At 37.5% G+C, this 14,422-nt stretch overlaps 2 protein-coding genes across 3 annotated transcripts; both read right to left on the reverse strand.

Annotated features, from left to right (window-relative positions):
* Positions 1-4,540: 4,540 nt before the first annotated feature.
* On the reverse strand, positions 4,541-9,710 carry LOC146522416 (Fc receptor-like protein 5). Its single transcript, XM_085154742.1, has 5 exons — positions 8,380-9,710; positions 7,609-8,120; positions 6,873-7,139; positions 6,473-6,751; positions 4,541-5,261 (listed from the first exon to the last, which is right to left on the reverse strand). The coding sequence occupies exons 2-5, from the start codon at positions 7,919-7,921 to the stop codon at positions 4,891-4,893; spliced, it is 1,230 nt and encodes a 409-aa protein (XP_085010868.1). The 5' UTR covers positions 7,922-8,120; positions 8,380-9,710; the 3' UTR covers positions 4,541-4,890.
* A 24-nt stretch (positions 9,711-9,734) lies between these two features.
* Positions 9,735-13,239, reverse strand: LOC146522417 (secretory phospholipase A2 receptor-like). 2 transcript variants are annotated; one of them, XM_085154741.1, is made up of 5 exons: positions 12,172-13,234; positions 11,437-11,763; positions 11,146-11,237; positions 10,571-10,664; positions 9,735-10,435 (listed from the first exon to the last, which is right to left on the reverse strand). In XM_085154741.1, the coding sequence occupies exons 1-5, from the start codon at positions 12,416-12,418 to the stop codon at positions 10,428-10,430; spliced, it is 768 nt and encodes a 255-aa protein (XP_085010867.1). In that variant the 5' UTR covers positions 12,419-13,234; the 3' UTR covers positions 9,735-10,427. The 2 variants fall into 2 exon arrangements, with proteins under 2 accessions (XP_085010867.1, XP_085010866.1); XM_085154740.1 differs by lacking the exon at positions 9,735-10,435 and having other exon boundaries at positions 10,447-10,664; positions 12,172-13,239.
* Between the last annotated feature and the right edge of the window lie 1,183 nt (positions 13,240-14,422).

The following is a 14,422-nucleotide window of genomic DNA, read 5'->3' on the forward strand; positions in this document are numbered from 1 at the left end:
AATTGCAGTTCGTATATTTAAATGACCTGTCAAAAAAAGCATCTTGGGAAACAAACAAGCAGGCATGAATGGACGACAGAATTGACATGATAGTTTGCATTCAGGCAGATAATAAAGATAATACCAAAGCCTTAATACCATAACTATAGAAAAAATTATATACTATTTTTCTTTTATGGAAATGTTAAAGTTGTCCAATTAATTGGCGTCATTAATGTCAATGGAGAGTTATAGTTGTGTCATTCGGATAAAAGTTGACCTATTTTGCTTTTAAAATAATTTAGCCAGCTTCTACTGCTTCTGTAACTTTATAGTCAGTGTTGGGGAGTAACGGAATACATGTACCGCCGTTACGTATTTAAAATACAAAATATGAGTAACTGTATTCCGTTACAGTTACCGTTTAAAAAAGTGGTATTTAGAATACAGTTACTTTGTTGAAATAAATGGATTACACGGCGGTACTTTCCTGTTTCATATTGTGGCGGGTCAGGCCTGTTTGGGTTTTGTTTGGCAGCTATGTTCTGTTCAAGAGGCAGCGTTACGGTTGCCATGGTTACAGGGTGACGCTCTCTCTCTGCGTGTTTCCTGGGTGAGAGAGGCCTTTGTTGTTGTTGTGCTAAGCTAATAGGCAGAATGCTACAGGTATAGCTCTAAAGAATGTAGCATCATAGACAGTGTAGTCCGTGCTGCAGGGAGAATGGACTGCCATACACGTTATGTGTCTGTGAGCGAGGGAGGGAGGAAAAGGAAAAGTACGAGCTGTCATCGAGCAAAAACGGGAGCTGGAAGCATGTAAATATAATAATAACCACTGCAGCCAAGAAGAGTGCCTGACGAGCCCAGTTGTAAGTAAGCTATTAAGACTCGACTGTACACCGTGTTCGTGTTTTCCTCCAAAAACAATAAGTTCTGTTGGAGCAGCCTTTCAACGCCTCTCTCTGTCTCTCGCTAGCAAAGTTGACCCAGACAACAAAGTAAAGCTAGTTTTCGGCTACGAGCCCGACACAGAACCCACGTATTAGCCAGAGGTCCCTTTACTACGGTTCGGAGCCGCGGACCTTCAGTAACAGTAATAAATCACAGCAATAGTACATTCATGTAGTTGTAAACAGCATGATAATATATTAAGTAATCCAAAGTATTCAGAATACGTTACTCTCATTGAGTAACGTAACGGAATACGTTACAGAATACATTTTGGGGCATGTATTCTGTAATCTGTAATGGAATACATTTTAAAAGTAACCTTCCCAACACTGTTTATAGTACACCTTATTATACATGACAAAAACATATGACATATTTGTGCATTCAGTTGATGACAGCAAGTTATTATTCTGCGTGTTTTGGGCTGCAGGAAGTTTCCTAATGCTTTTGATGACTACCACCAGGATGGAACTGGTTTCAACAGGGTCCAGTAAAACAGGTAAATAAGCACACATGATCATTGATTTTGGTGTTTTTGTTTGCTTTTTATTTTGTTGTCATTGCATTTTGCATTTTTCAATCATTGATACAGTTAATATTTTAGTATACATGTATTTCAGGTCAGTGAGCATTCAATGTTTTTGTGGGCAGTCTGGCCTTTGTCTTCTGAACTCTCATTTTCCCAGCAGAAAACTTTGTCCCACTGAATTTTGTTTTCTTTTTTTAATCATTCTCTGTTAAACAGTAGAGATGGTTCTTTGGGACAATCTCAGTAGATCAGCAGCTTCTGAAATACATGGCATTAACAACCAAGCAAAAAAAGTTACATAAATCCCCCTTTTCTTCTTTCTGATGTTCAGGTTGAACTTCAGCTGGTCATTTTGACCATTTCTGCATGTCTAAATGCATTGAGATACAGACACGGGATTGGCTGATTAGATTAAAAAAAAAAAAAAAAAAGATTTTTGTTTGTTTAATGTCCTGGACAGCAGTTACTACTATTGCTTCACGTCAAGAGGTTTTTGGATTTGAATCCCCGTGGCACTTGGGGCCTCTGTTAGATGAAAATTTATGTACATGTTTGACCTTGTGCTTGTGTGTACTGTCTTTGGGTACTCTGGATTTCTCCCACAATCCACAGACATACATAGTGTTTTAGCTGGTGATTCAAAATTGGCCAACTTAAGCATGAATGGTTAGGTGTGTCTCTATGATGGAGTGGCAACCTGTCCAGGGTGGTGTAACCTGTAGTTCCCTCAGGGGAAGTAGAAGTAAACTCTGCCGCTTTAACATCGCTGTAGTGCAGGTGCACGTCATTTCGCGCCAGTTTGCTGCATAGTCGTGTTCTAAAGCGGAAGATGTCGGACTCGGCGAAAGCGAGTGGCTGTTTTATGAAATGGACATATTCCCATCTCTTCACTTTTCTGAAGCAAGCAGACAAGAATATTACAGTAATATTTAAGCTATGTCCTGGGGAGAAAAAACTATCAGCTGCTGTTAATAGCACGAGTAATCTACTGAAGCGCCTGACACAACAGCATAGACAAACACTGCTGAGTGATTCTTACAATACAATACAACTTTGTGGAAGAACTTGACTTAAGCGGTCAAAGAAGTGCAGGAGACTGATGCTGTCCAGTGTAGCAAGTGATTTATTCACCATTTTGTGACCCAAACAACATTTACAAAGAAACAAATAAGAAACTCAACTCTATAATTAACTCAATTCAAATAAACATAACTGAACTTAAATCAACGGAAATTAAGGTCAAACTGCACACAGCTACACTGACCTGAACCTTTCTCTCGAAACACCTGAGTTCTTCTGCTTAAATAGTCCACTTCCATTCAGTAGGTAGGTAAGATAAACATGATTATATTCAAACCTCTACTACTCCTCTTTACTGGCAACATGAACTCTGTGGTGTAATCAATACATATTACAACACTAAATCTATTTCTTCATAAACCCTCTAAAATCAACTTTATTAAATTATAAGAGTTCTTCCCCTTCTGCACTTGGTCTCTTCCTGTGACCCCAGATGAACCCAGAAGGTATAAAGCAGGAAGTAAACTACGTTTCCTCCTTTTGTTTCTGGAAGACAGGTAGGTAAGGTAAGTTCTAAACAATACAAATTAACAGTTGAAATAAAGAACATGTTAACTTAACAAACTTGTAGGAATTGATTTAAACCAAGATGTTATATTATATAATCTGTAAAAGTGCAAAACATAAACAAACCCGGGATAGTAGATGTTTGCCTATTGCAGATTACATGTGAAATATGGTTAAATCAAAGCAAGAATGTTAACTAAGAATATAGACAAATGGTCTTCTCACCCACTTTGTCACAAACTTTATTTGTATAGCACGTTTAAAAGACCAGCGGTACACCAAAGTGCTTTACAATAAAAACAGGAAAATTAAGACAATAAATAAAAGACTATTAACAAAGACTTCTCAAGATTCTTGTCCCTAATAAACACCCTCTGTCATTATTAGTGATCATAATTATTATTTTCATGTTTATTATCACTTATTTTGTGTACTCACGTTTTTTTGTTAATGACTTTGAGCTGAATCCCAGGATGGATAATTAACTTCTGGTCAACCTGAAAAAAGAATGTTAACATTGATTTTAATGATAACCACAAAGCTTCTACAACTACTTTAAATTAATAAAAGTGTATCACAAACTCTGACTCATAGACACAATGATCACCTGCAGGTCAGAGAAAGTCAGTCACCTGATGTCTGTGATACTAACTTTAACACATTTAAATTAAATGTTATTAACTTGACTTTGTTTAATTCAACAGTGTCAGAGCTGCAGCAGATGTAATCAGTACAGTTGTGTTACAAAAAGCATCCGAATAGTTTAAACCTGATGAAAAACTAACTGTGAAGAAAAGAGGAGTACATAACTCAGCCTGGTTTTCATCCAGGCTGACCCTCTGGTCATCCGCAAAACCTTTATTAGAAACTTTAAAAAAAGGCATTTGCTTTTACATGGTCATCTATTATACATTGCTGTTTCCACTTTAGGGCCACATGCTGCATCTGTGTGGTTCAAAAGTCTTCAGCCACCCCTCATCTCTTTATATGCAGCAAAGACCTGACACAGCACCTGATGATGCATCTGAACCTTCAGCTGAATCTTTTACTGTTCAATGAAGCCTCATCAGAAATGGTCTCAGTGGTCTCACCATGAAATAACATTTGGAAAACATCTGACTTCTTAGTTGTTATTTATCCACATTGTTTTTACTTTATTTGCTAGATTTCCATTTATGTTTACGTTTCAGTAGATCACTGCAACTGTTTCCCATTTTCTTAGCAAAATATTAAGAAATGAGGATCATGACCTATGCACAGTACTGTACTTAAAGAGTAAAATATTTAATATCAGAAGAAAAACAACTCTCACCTTTTGACTTTGTGCAGCAATATAACAAGAACAGGAGGAACATGAAAATGAACATTAGTCTAAAGATCATCAGAACAACAAATGAAGAACTTTCAGGATCGAGCACATCTGTTGTAAAAAAAAGAAACATTAACTGCTACCAACTTGAAACTTCACCTCAGAAAGCTGAGTGTCAGTTTTGCAAAGAACAAAATAAGCTGATATTTCATCCCTTTGTACTTACACTGTACTTACACTGTGCCTATAAACACTAAAATAGCAGCTTTAAAAATGCTTCTGTTCACAAGGACGATGGCATTTTACAGTAATATAATGCAGTGGATAAGGAGCGGGACTAGAACTAGATTCTGAATGTAGCATAAAGATTGGCCTGAGTGATGTCAAACAGAAGTATTTCACTCAGGTGTGTTGAAGACTGTAGAGAACTTTTCATTCTCCCTTCACACTCCCACTCAGTGTCTTCTTCAGGATCTCACATCTGATTATTATCTTGACTAGTCTGTATATTTGAGGCCAAATGTGTTGCAATATCTCAAAAACTGTGAATCACTGATCCAGGCATAAAACTACATTTTGTCTTTCTATGACACTCACTGATGAAAAGCTCACCATTTTCATCAATGATGAGTGGATCACTGTACTCTGTGTAGTAGACTGGGTGTCCTCTTCCTCCTCTGCACCTGTAGCGTCCTTCCTGTGAGACACGGATTTGTCCATCTGAAGGGAACTGCATCTGCATCTGAACAGCATCTTCTGTGGTCAGAGGTTCAGATGAGTTCACATCTCTGTACCAGTAGTATTTCCATCCAGATGATGATGAGTTCACTGAGCAGCTAAGGGTTACACTGCCCCCTACTGGAATGTCTCTCACATCAATAGTTATTTGGGCCTTTGGGTGATCTGCTGTTGAGTTTAAACAAAGACAGAAAGAAAATAGATATTACACCACACACAGGCCAGGATATGTGCCTTCATTTTGCATTTTTCTTCTGGTTTTCCTCCTCCAATTACCAAATTGTAACAGTGTGAATATATGCAACATAGTGCAATGGCCCAAACTGTGTTAACACTGATGTCATTCCCTCTCACACACTCATTCCTCTAATACAGGGCTGTAATGCATTTTACATAGTTTCATTTTGATGCTTCTTCTCATTTACAGACTGCAACAGTTTACTTTGGCTAGACAACTTCGTCCTGCATCATGAGAAGAAATCAACACTTGCCTCCTTTCCTGTAAGAGGAAAAGAAAATCCTGTTCATCTCGCTGTAACTTCCTGCAAATCACATTACACTTTTTTTTTTACCTTAGTATCAACATTTACATAAGACACACAAACACACATGCTCGTTCAACTATCTTAGTGAGGACCTTCATTGACATAATGTTTGCCCTAACCCCTTACCCTAACCATAACCATTAAAAATGAATGCCTAACCTTGACCCTTAGCCTAAACCTAACCATAACCTAATTGTAACCCTCACACTAAAACCCCATTTTCAGCCTTCGGGTGTGTGTCCTCACAAATGACTGTTGGTCCTCACAAATATAATAGAATGCAGATTTCGGTCCTCACAATGATAGCTAGACAAGAACACACACACACTTGTTTTCATATCTTAGTGAGGACATCTAATTGAAAAATTGAAGGCCTAATCCTGAACCTTAGCCTAAACCTAACCATAACCTAATTGTAACCCTGACACTAAAACCACATTTTGAGTCTTAGAAATACCTTCAAACTAGCAGGGACGAGCATTTTGTCCCCACAATGGACTCTTGGTCCCCACAAATATAGTAGCATACCAATTTTTTGTCCTTACAAAGATGTCTAAACATGTATACACACACATGCACACACACAAACCAAATCTGCCTCCCTACCTACAAGAACCATTTTTATCATTATTTATATCATTATTGTACTCAGGTTATGGAGCAGCAGGTCAGCATTGCTGTCCCTATACCAGCTGAAAGTTCAGGAGACAAAGTGGTGACAAACTGCCAACAATGAGCTACTATCAGCTGCAGCTCTTTGTCACAATGTAACAATGTAACATCCTTTGTAGACCATTGAATTCATCCTGGGCTCACACAACAAACATGACTTACTTGATACTGACAATGTGAAGGCTTCACTCCACTCTGTTGAAGAATATGAGTCATCTCTGCGTCGACTCTTACACATGTAGTCTCCACTGCTGAACTGAGAAACTCTGAATGTCCAATCATTATTGCGTGTCCACACTTTGAGTGTCCTGGGTCCTCTCCATTCATACTCCCACTCAGCGGTTTCACCTCCTTCCTGCACCTCACAGTTCAGAGTGATCGTCTCACCTCTGAATATCTGAGGCCAGTTGGGTTGTTGTTTTACAACAACTTTATTGGAAACTGTTTACACATATTAACAGTTAAGATAAAAAAAATAGAAAAATGAAATCAACAGAGGAACCTTAACATCATTTGATAATCATGAGTGAATGTATATTTCAAACTAAATGACTGAACTCACAGGTTATCTCAATGGTGACATCATCACTTATATCAGTGTAGTAAACTGGGTAAACTCTTGTTCCTCTGCAGCGGTAGATTCCTCCTTGAGATACTCTGATATCTCTGTTTTGTTGATCTCTGATTTTAACTTCAGAGGTTCTTTGGGTTTGTCTGAACCACTCATATTTCCATCCATCAGAGCTCTGCACAGAGCAGGTCAGTGTCACACTGCCCCCTACTGGTATGATTGTTGTTCCTGCTGTCAGTGTGGCCCTGGGTTTATCTGCTGTTATGAAAATTAAAGAAAAACAGATCCATACATTATTTTTTTAAAAAAGCATGTGCTAATGTCATAAAACCCGCTACTTGCAGGAAAACCTTCAAAATTCTTCTTCATCATATTTTCTGCTCTTTGATTTTTTGCTGTCTTTCTCAACATGGTAACAGAGGCAGGGTGTATATCTCTAAATAAACAGAATATAACTGTTTTTCCATTGTCCTGCCTGATGAAGTGGACATAAAGGACCGGATTGGTTATAATGTAAGCACAATAACACAGAGTTATAAAGATACTTGAAAAACAACCACTTTTTGGCACAACACTGGGATTTGCACATTATTTTGTCACTATTTATCACTGTAAATAAACTCACTGTCTTTATTTGGAAGAGTTTGGGTCTGCTCATTACCTCTGATGTGACAACATTTAAATGTACAGGATCATAAATTTATGCTGTTGGTCACTGAGGACTTACCTAATACAGTTATAGAGACAGTATTACTGTTCTTTGTATAACTGTTGCTCGTCCTGTGACCAGAGCACTGATATTCACCACTGTGACCTGAAATTGTACATTTTAATCTGTGGTTTTTGTAATCACTGTAGCTGATAAATTCTTGACCATCCTTCTTGATTATATATTTCCAGTCAGTGTCTTTTCCTTCATTCATGTCACATTTGAAGACAATGAACTCTCCAATGAAAAAACTGGACCAGTTGGGTTCAATCGTTAGCACAGCATCTAAAATCCAACACAACCAAGTTAACAATCTGAAACATTGAAACATTTTATTTAGTCAAGAAGCAACAACATGTTCATAAAAAATATAAATGTGTTGCAAAAATGAGCAAAACCAGAAAGTGCTTAAAACTGATGCAGTAGGTTGAGATGAATCTTTACTAAATGAATAAAAAGAAGTCAATAAAATAAAGTGAAAACTGTTCAGTCACCTTGAGCGTGTCCAGTGCAGAGGAGCGTACAGAGCACTACAATAAAGACAGAAACTTCAGACATTAACAAGCTAAACAATCCTTTTTTACACAAGCTAAATCAGCTCCACTCTGATCTGAGTCAGTGCACTAAAATCTAATCCAGTCTACAAATAACCATGTTGGTAACAAACATGAGAGTCCTCTGATCGCATGACCTGCAATGGTACAAATGACTGATGCTCTGATGATCTTCTTATCAAACATGTTTATGGATCAGTATGAATCAAACAATAGGAGTCAGTGATGTACTCACAGAATAGGCCCAGCTCACAGAGCAAAGTGGCTCCCATCCTCACATCCAGCAGTGACACGTCTGAAAACTTTCAGACTTTCTGTAAAGACAGCGAGTGAAGCAACAGCACAGCAGATACCACAGAGCTGTGAAGACCACAAACACTTTTTATAAGTTTTTGCTTCCTTCCTTTTACACAGACAAAACAACAAGATCTGACCACAACATACTGTCACATGTTTATTGTCTCCTGCTGCTGCAGAGACATGTTAGGCAGATTTTTTATGAGGAGATCACAAGTTAAAGTTAAATGTGAAGTCCTTTATTTTACACCCAGAAACACAACAAGAACAGAGCTCTGGCTGCACCTTCACATAACATAACATACTCCCTCTTGCCTCACATACCGGGAACATTTTGTTAATTGTTTATTTCATAATTACTTTGTATAGTATGAATGATCATACGGGAGGTTTTTATCAGTAGGAAAAAGTGTAAAACCTGTGAAAATATAAATAAAAGTCCAAAATTTCTACTTTTTTCTACTTGCTTGTTTGTGGTGAGCAGCAGATCAAATTGAGTAAGAATTATAAATGGCTTCATGCCACATTCAGGCCAGTGACTCATTTATGCACTCAGACACGAGCAATACCTTTGTGCTACATGCACACATTTCTGCATCTCTGCCATTCAAAGACACTTTGTACATAGTTTATTTTATGTAATATTCAATACTGAACTGTACATTTAGTCTTTTTCAAGAAGAAATTTTTTATTCAGTGTTTTCATAAAAGCCTTGTTTTTATGTATTCACTGCTAATAGGGAGGACGCATGAGGTTTAAAGCCTGGAAAAGTTTGAAACCTTTTATTCTCCACAATGGAAAATGGCTAAAAAATAAAAATGCGTATCACATTATCCATCTCCTAATTTTATAAATCCTGCATTCAGCTTTGCAGTCTCCAACATCAGTGAAATGTAGTCAGATGCTGCTCATTTTATGTGTTCACTTGTTACTTTTTCTGACACGCTTGCATTTAAATGCGGCTCCCCGTCTCTCTGCATACCTGGCCTGTACCACCGTCTTCAGAACGTCTGCCCTTCTTTCACATAATGGTGTGATCTCAGTCTTTGCATGTGATTGGCCGATTGTGTGCCCATAAAAATGAAGTTCCACCTCTTCCTGCATGTATTCTCTGCAGGACTGAAGACTCAGCTCCCACACACCGACGGGCCAGACACATGAAGCCACTGTGGATGACTGTATTTTTTTTGGGATAGACTAGAACATCTTACCTGAGTTATGGGAAAGGTTTTATCATGGCTGAGATTCTACCTCATCTCAGACTGTTAGTTTTAAAAATGATCTCTCTCAGACCTGTGCTGTGAGGCATGGGGGAATAAATACAACAGAAAAACACTGGATAAGAAGGTTCAACATTCAGAAAGTTATTTTATTGTAGACAGAACACATGCCTCCATAAACACAGATTAGGAGAGATCGCTATCGTATAACAATATGGTGACCAAATGAAAACATGAGAGTCACTACCAAAGTAAGGGAGCAGTCTGGTTGCAGCTATGAATATGTTTGTTTTTTTCTACTGACTGAAAGAAGCAGAAAAAAAAATTCTTCACACAATTGTCTTTTCAAAATAAAGCACTTAGATGCCATGTCCAAAGCACGGTAATGCAAAGTTTTCAAAGCTTGAAAGTGATTTGCATCTATTATTAGCACTTTGATTTTGAGTTCATATTATTACAATATTTAATGTTATGTTGCATAGGTTCTTCTTCCCACCCATAGTTACAATATTATGACCAAAAACCTTAGGGGGTAAATGAGGACAAGATCTACTGTTTTAATTACACTCTTAAAGTAAGTAAAAGTTTAATTTACTTAATAACTTAGGTTAGAATCTACATCAGCTGTTATGAACTACACAAGTATAGGGTAAATAAATTTGCTGGGGAAAGCAACAATCTTTAAATAATCTGTTTCCATCCATCAGCTCTACAAACCACTACAACCACTAATGTTGCAGTAAAACGACATTGGCACTTCTGCACTCAGCATCCTGTAAAGAGAGGAAAAAAACCTTTTCACTGATTGTTTGTTTGTTTTTTTACTAAATTAATTTGCACAAAATGATTGGTATGTTTCAAATTAAGGTTAGCATGATATATGCTCCCTGTAGGGAGGCCTCTCGTACCTGCGTTCTCAGTGGTCTTCAACTGAGGTTGAAATACACGTTTATATTTAAGTTGGACATCAGTCACCCCTTGATCTCTCAGGATTGTTTCCAACTAAAAGAAAAAATACGATCAAAGAAAATAATTGTTTGCCATACTCTCCAGATTTAGCACACAGCTTCATACCTGTCTGTGTAACATTAAGATAACTATAATAACTAAACCATTTTTAAATCATCAGTTGGACTTTGAGGAGATACTTAAGTGTTGAATTTAAATATTTTTATTTAGTTTCTATTACTTTCAAAAACAAACAGACCATAATGTATTATGTATAAAAATAGAATTGACAGTCTTGCTAGACAGCAAGATCTCAGGGAGGAGTTCATGATGTCATAAATAACAGAGTGCTTCAGATGTGCTTCACTGAAAATATTACTCTTATTATATTTTTGACTCTACTCAAGACTTTTTGAATACTGGTATTATTTTTTTCTGTAGGTAGTTTTTGGTTGATGTTCTGTTTACTGTAATTTTATGAACTCTTGCAGTATAACCAGTTTCCCCTGGTGGACCCTTGAAGCTATGTTTGTACCTTCTGTAGGAATAGGCTGGAAGTAGTAGAGTCAGTGAGATCCACATCAGACTGCACCTTCATCTTTATGACCATCTTCTTTAGCTTGAGACCTGCAGAATACAAACACAGAAATATAATCTCAGCCATTATTTTGCATCTTGATGCATGCTCTTACATCTAGGAAAGGAAGAAGAAAGCTGTTGTGTTGATTGCAATCCTTATTATGAATATTATTATTTTTCTATCTGAGTTTTGACATCACACTTTTTCCAAGAAATGACTTATTGCTTTTGTATTTCAGGAACTTACCGCCTTCACAGATAAATGTTGCTTTCTGGTTACAGTCAGCTGGTACCCAGCGTCCCTGCTGTGATCCTTCCACAGAAACGCATTTTCCACTATAACTTCCGCCTCTTTTCCAGTACCTGAAGGAGGTCTTTGTTCCATCTGACCAGTACCAGGAATCTTTAAACAGACCGAACCACACTACGTTTGTAACTGCAGCAATCGCTAAATTTTCCTGTGCTGTATGCACACATGCCAGATCAGTGTGCTTCTGCCTGCACAGATCTTGACTGTTCGGCCAGGTTTGTCCCTGTGTGTAAACCACATACTTCTTGCTGCCATCCTGCTGAACTAAAAACATACAAAGAGAGAGGAATAAAAGGAAGTTAGACATCTTTTTTCTTCCAAGAAAAGTAGAAATCAGGTAAGATTTTTAGAGCCAGATTTACATTTAGGAGGGCCATAGTGTGGCTAGTGACAAAAAACTAATATAAAAAAAATGCCTTAAACCATTGTAATTGTGTATTGATTCATATATGTGCACACATTTAAAAGAATCACACCTGGGCTATCATTTTGTGTGCTACCCAGCTAATGATTTTTCTTTCTTTGTTTTAGATATAAGAAATATAAATTCATATTTATCTTCACCATTAAATAATTCATATCAAAATCCTGAAGGTTTTATTTCAGCTTAATCACTGTATGTAATTGCATCAGTTTACATTTGCTTTAAAGATCACTGTGTCATTTACTCACTTTCATAACACACATAAGCCATGGCTAATCCACATGACGCGTCATTCCAGAGGCCGTTATCATACATCTGTCCACATGCCTCAACCCCTCCAGAGTTGCTTGGTTCACCAGGGCTCCACTGGGTGAAGCTCGCTATACCGCTGCCATCAGACCAAAGCCACCTGTTGGTCTGTCCATTGTAAAGTCCAATCCATGACGATGTCACGTTACTGCCCAGTGTGTTGATCAGCTGGTTTTCATCATTCATTTTATTTATGGTTGCTAAGTCGGTGTACTTTAATCTGCAGAAGCTCTGAGCCTCATACCAGGTCAGGGATTTATTGATGAAGTGATACTCCTTAAGCACTTAAAAAAACCAGCAGATTAGCCTTTCTTTCTTCAATTAAAAACAGACAAACTGCATCACCAAAGAGTATTAACTTTCTCATGCATAAATACACATAGGATTACTTAAGTTAAACCTACCAACCAAAAATATATTTTGTTTCCCATCTCATAACTGTTTTATTCTAAAATACATTTTTTTCAGTGAGTTTGTTCCAATGAATTATCTGTCTCGTGAAATCAAGAAACATGAAATAAGGAATTTAAGAAACAAGCTGGTTTTAAGAGATGAAAAACGTCTGCAACTTTAAAATATTAATTGGTTGGCAAATCTGATAAACACGTCAAGGTCTCAGGAATATTCAGTCAGAAACAGATCTGCAATAAATGCTGGCCAAGAATTCAGTTCAGATATGGCTCGAAACCCAACTGTGTCCTCTTGGCTTGAAAAACAAAACAAAAAAAACCCCTGGAAATTATTAGATTAAGCTGATCTTACTACTTTTGTCTAGTTTTAGTTTTCCCTTTAAGTATGACAATGTATTAATGCACTGTCATTGCAATCACCAAAAAATCTCCTCAATTTTTTTAAAATCCAGCTGGGTTTATCATTGTTCAAAAAAATATAAAAATGTATTTGAAAAAACTAACAGACGGACTCTCCTCTCCAGCACCCTGGCATAGACTTTCCCAGAGAGGCTGAGGAGTGTGATTCCCCGGTAGTTGGAACACATCCTCCTGTCCCCTTTCTTAAAGCAAACCACGACTATTATGACAAGTTACTCTATATATGTTACAAATTATGTCCCCTACATAAAAACATACTTGAGAATAACTACAATTTTTTTGTTATTCATTAAATGTTTGTTGTTTAAAACTATTTTGGAGCCATGGGAGAGGCCATGTTTTTTCGCACACAACGTATTCTGGGACGATGACGTGTATTGGTTGTCGGCTGTATAGGTGCTCTCATTCAGCTAACCTGTTTTGTTTTTTATAATGTAGCAACCGCATTAATTAACTTGCCTATTAGTGACCTGGTTACGACTTGGTAGACCCGCACTATCCGGTATTTGAGTCTGACGTTATTAGCCATGCATGGGCCTAAACTCCGCTGCAAAAGTCAAATGATCCCTGCAGCATTGCTGACAGTTCTAAAACTGTCTAAAATTGTTAATTTGTAATAAACTGGTCAGTGTGGCTGCTCTGCCAGGTGTAACAATTAAGTTTGATTGTTAATTAAGTGCAACATCCAGGCATCCATGAAAACGGAATTTATGACATTTAACGGAGTTAGAAGTTAGCAGGGAGTTAGCTCGCTAGCTTCCATCTAAATATAATATACCATGTTCTGACTGAGAGATTTATTAAACAAATTAAAATGTACAGCTCTGCTATCACTTCCAACATAAATGATGGCAGGAAAGTAAAACGCAGCGACGTTTGTAGGGTTACTGAAGTTGGGCAAGCTGGTATATAATGATGTGCTACGTGATCGCTAGCGCGACAAGCTATGTTAGCATAACATAAACAGCAAAGCTGGAGGACAAACACTAACGAACGGAGGAATTTTTCCACTCGATAAAAGTTAATGTGAGGGTCCCCACGTTAGGGGCAAATGCAATCGCATGGCAGGATGCTGTAAATGGACGAAACGTCAGTCAGGAGAACCACCGAGATAATCCATCACAATACAAGGTTAGTCATTAACATACTGCTGCATGGGCTGGGCTGTAGTTACATCGTAAGGGTTTAAAAACGGAGCTTTAAAATTATTAGCAGTAATAAAAACCGTGAGAAGCCGACAGTGATCACTGACTGTTTTTAGGGGCTTGTTGAGATTAAATCGAACAAGATACAAAGCATTAAAATATGTTAAAAACACAACACTCTTATTGAATGAGAATACTTAGGGCCCAGTAACAGG

This window comes from Neolamprologus multifasciatus, chromosome 3 (genome assembly GCF_963576455.1).
Source record: "Neolamprologus multifasciatus chromosome 3, fNeoMul1.2, whole genome shotgun sequence".
Classification (NCBI taxonomy): Eukaryota; Metazoa; Chordata; class Actinopteri; order Cichliformes; family Cichlidae; genus Neolamprologus; species Neolamprologus multifasciatus.

Coding starts and splice junctions, on each gene's coding strand:
- LOC146522416 (XM_085154742.1), bottom strand. CDS start 7,921: ATGTTTCAATGTTTCAGATTGTTAACTTGGTTGTGTTGGATTTTAGAT. Junction 7,140..7,608: donor TGTCTCTATAACTGTATTAG/GTAAGTCCTCAG, acceptor TTTTCATAACAG/CAGATAAACCCAGGGCCACA. Junction 6,752..6,872: donor TGTCACCATTGAGATAACCT/GTGAGTTCAGTC, acceptor ATGTGTAAACAG/TTTCCAATAAAGTTGTTGTA.
- LOC146522417 (XM_085154740.1), bottom strand. CDS start 12,418: ATGAATGATGAAAACCAGCTGATCAACACACTGGGCAGTAACGTGACA. Junction 11,764..12,171: donor GGCTTATGTGTGTTATGAAA/GTGAGTAAATGA, acceptor GTATGTTTTTAG/TTCAGCAGGATGGCAGCAAG. Junction 11,238..11,436: donor AACATTTATCTGTGAAGGCG/GTAAGTTCCTGA, acceptor TGTATTCTGCAG/GTCTCAAGCTAAAGAAGATG.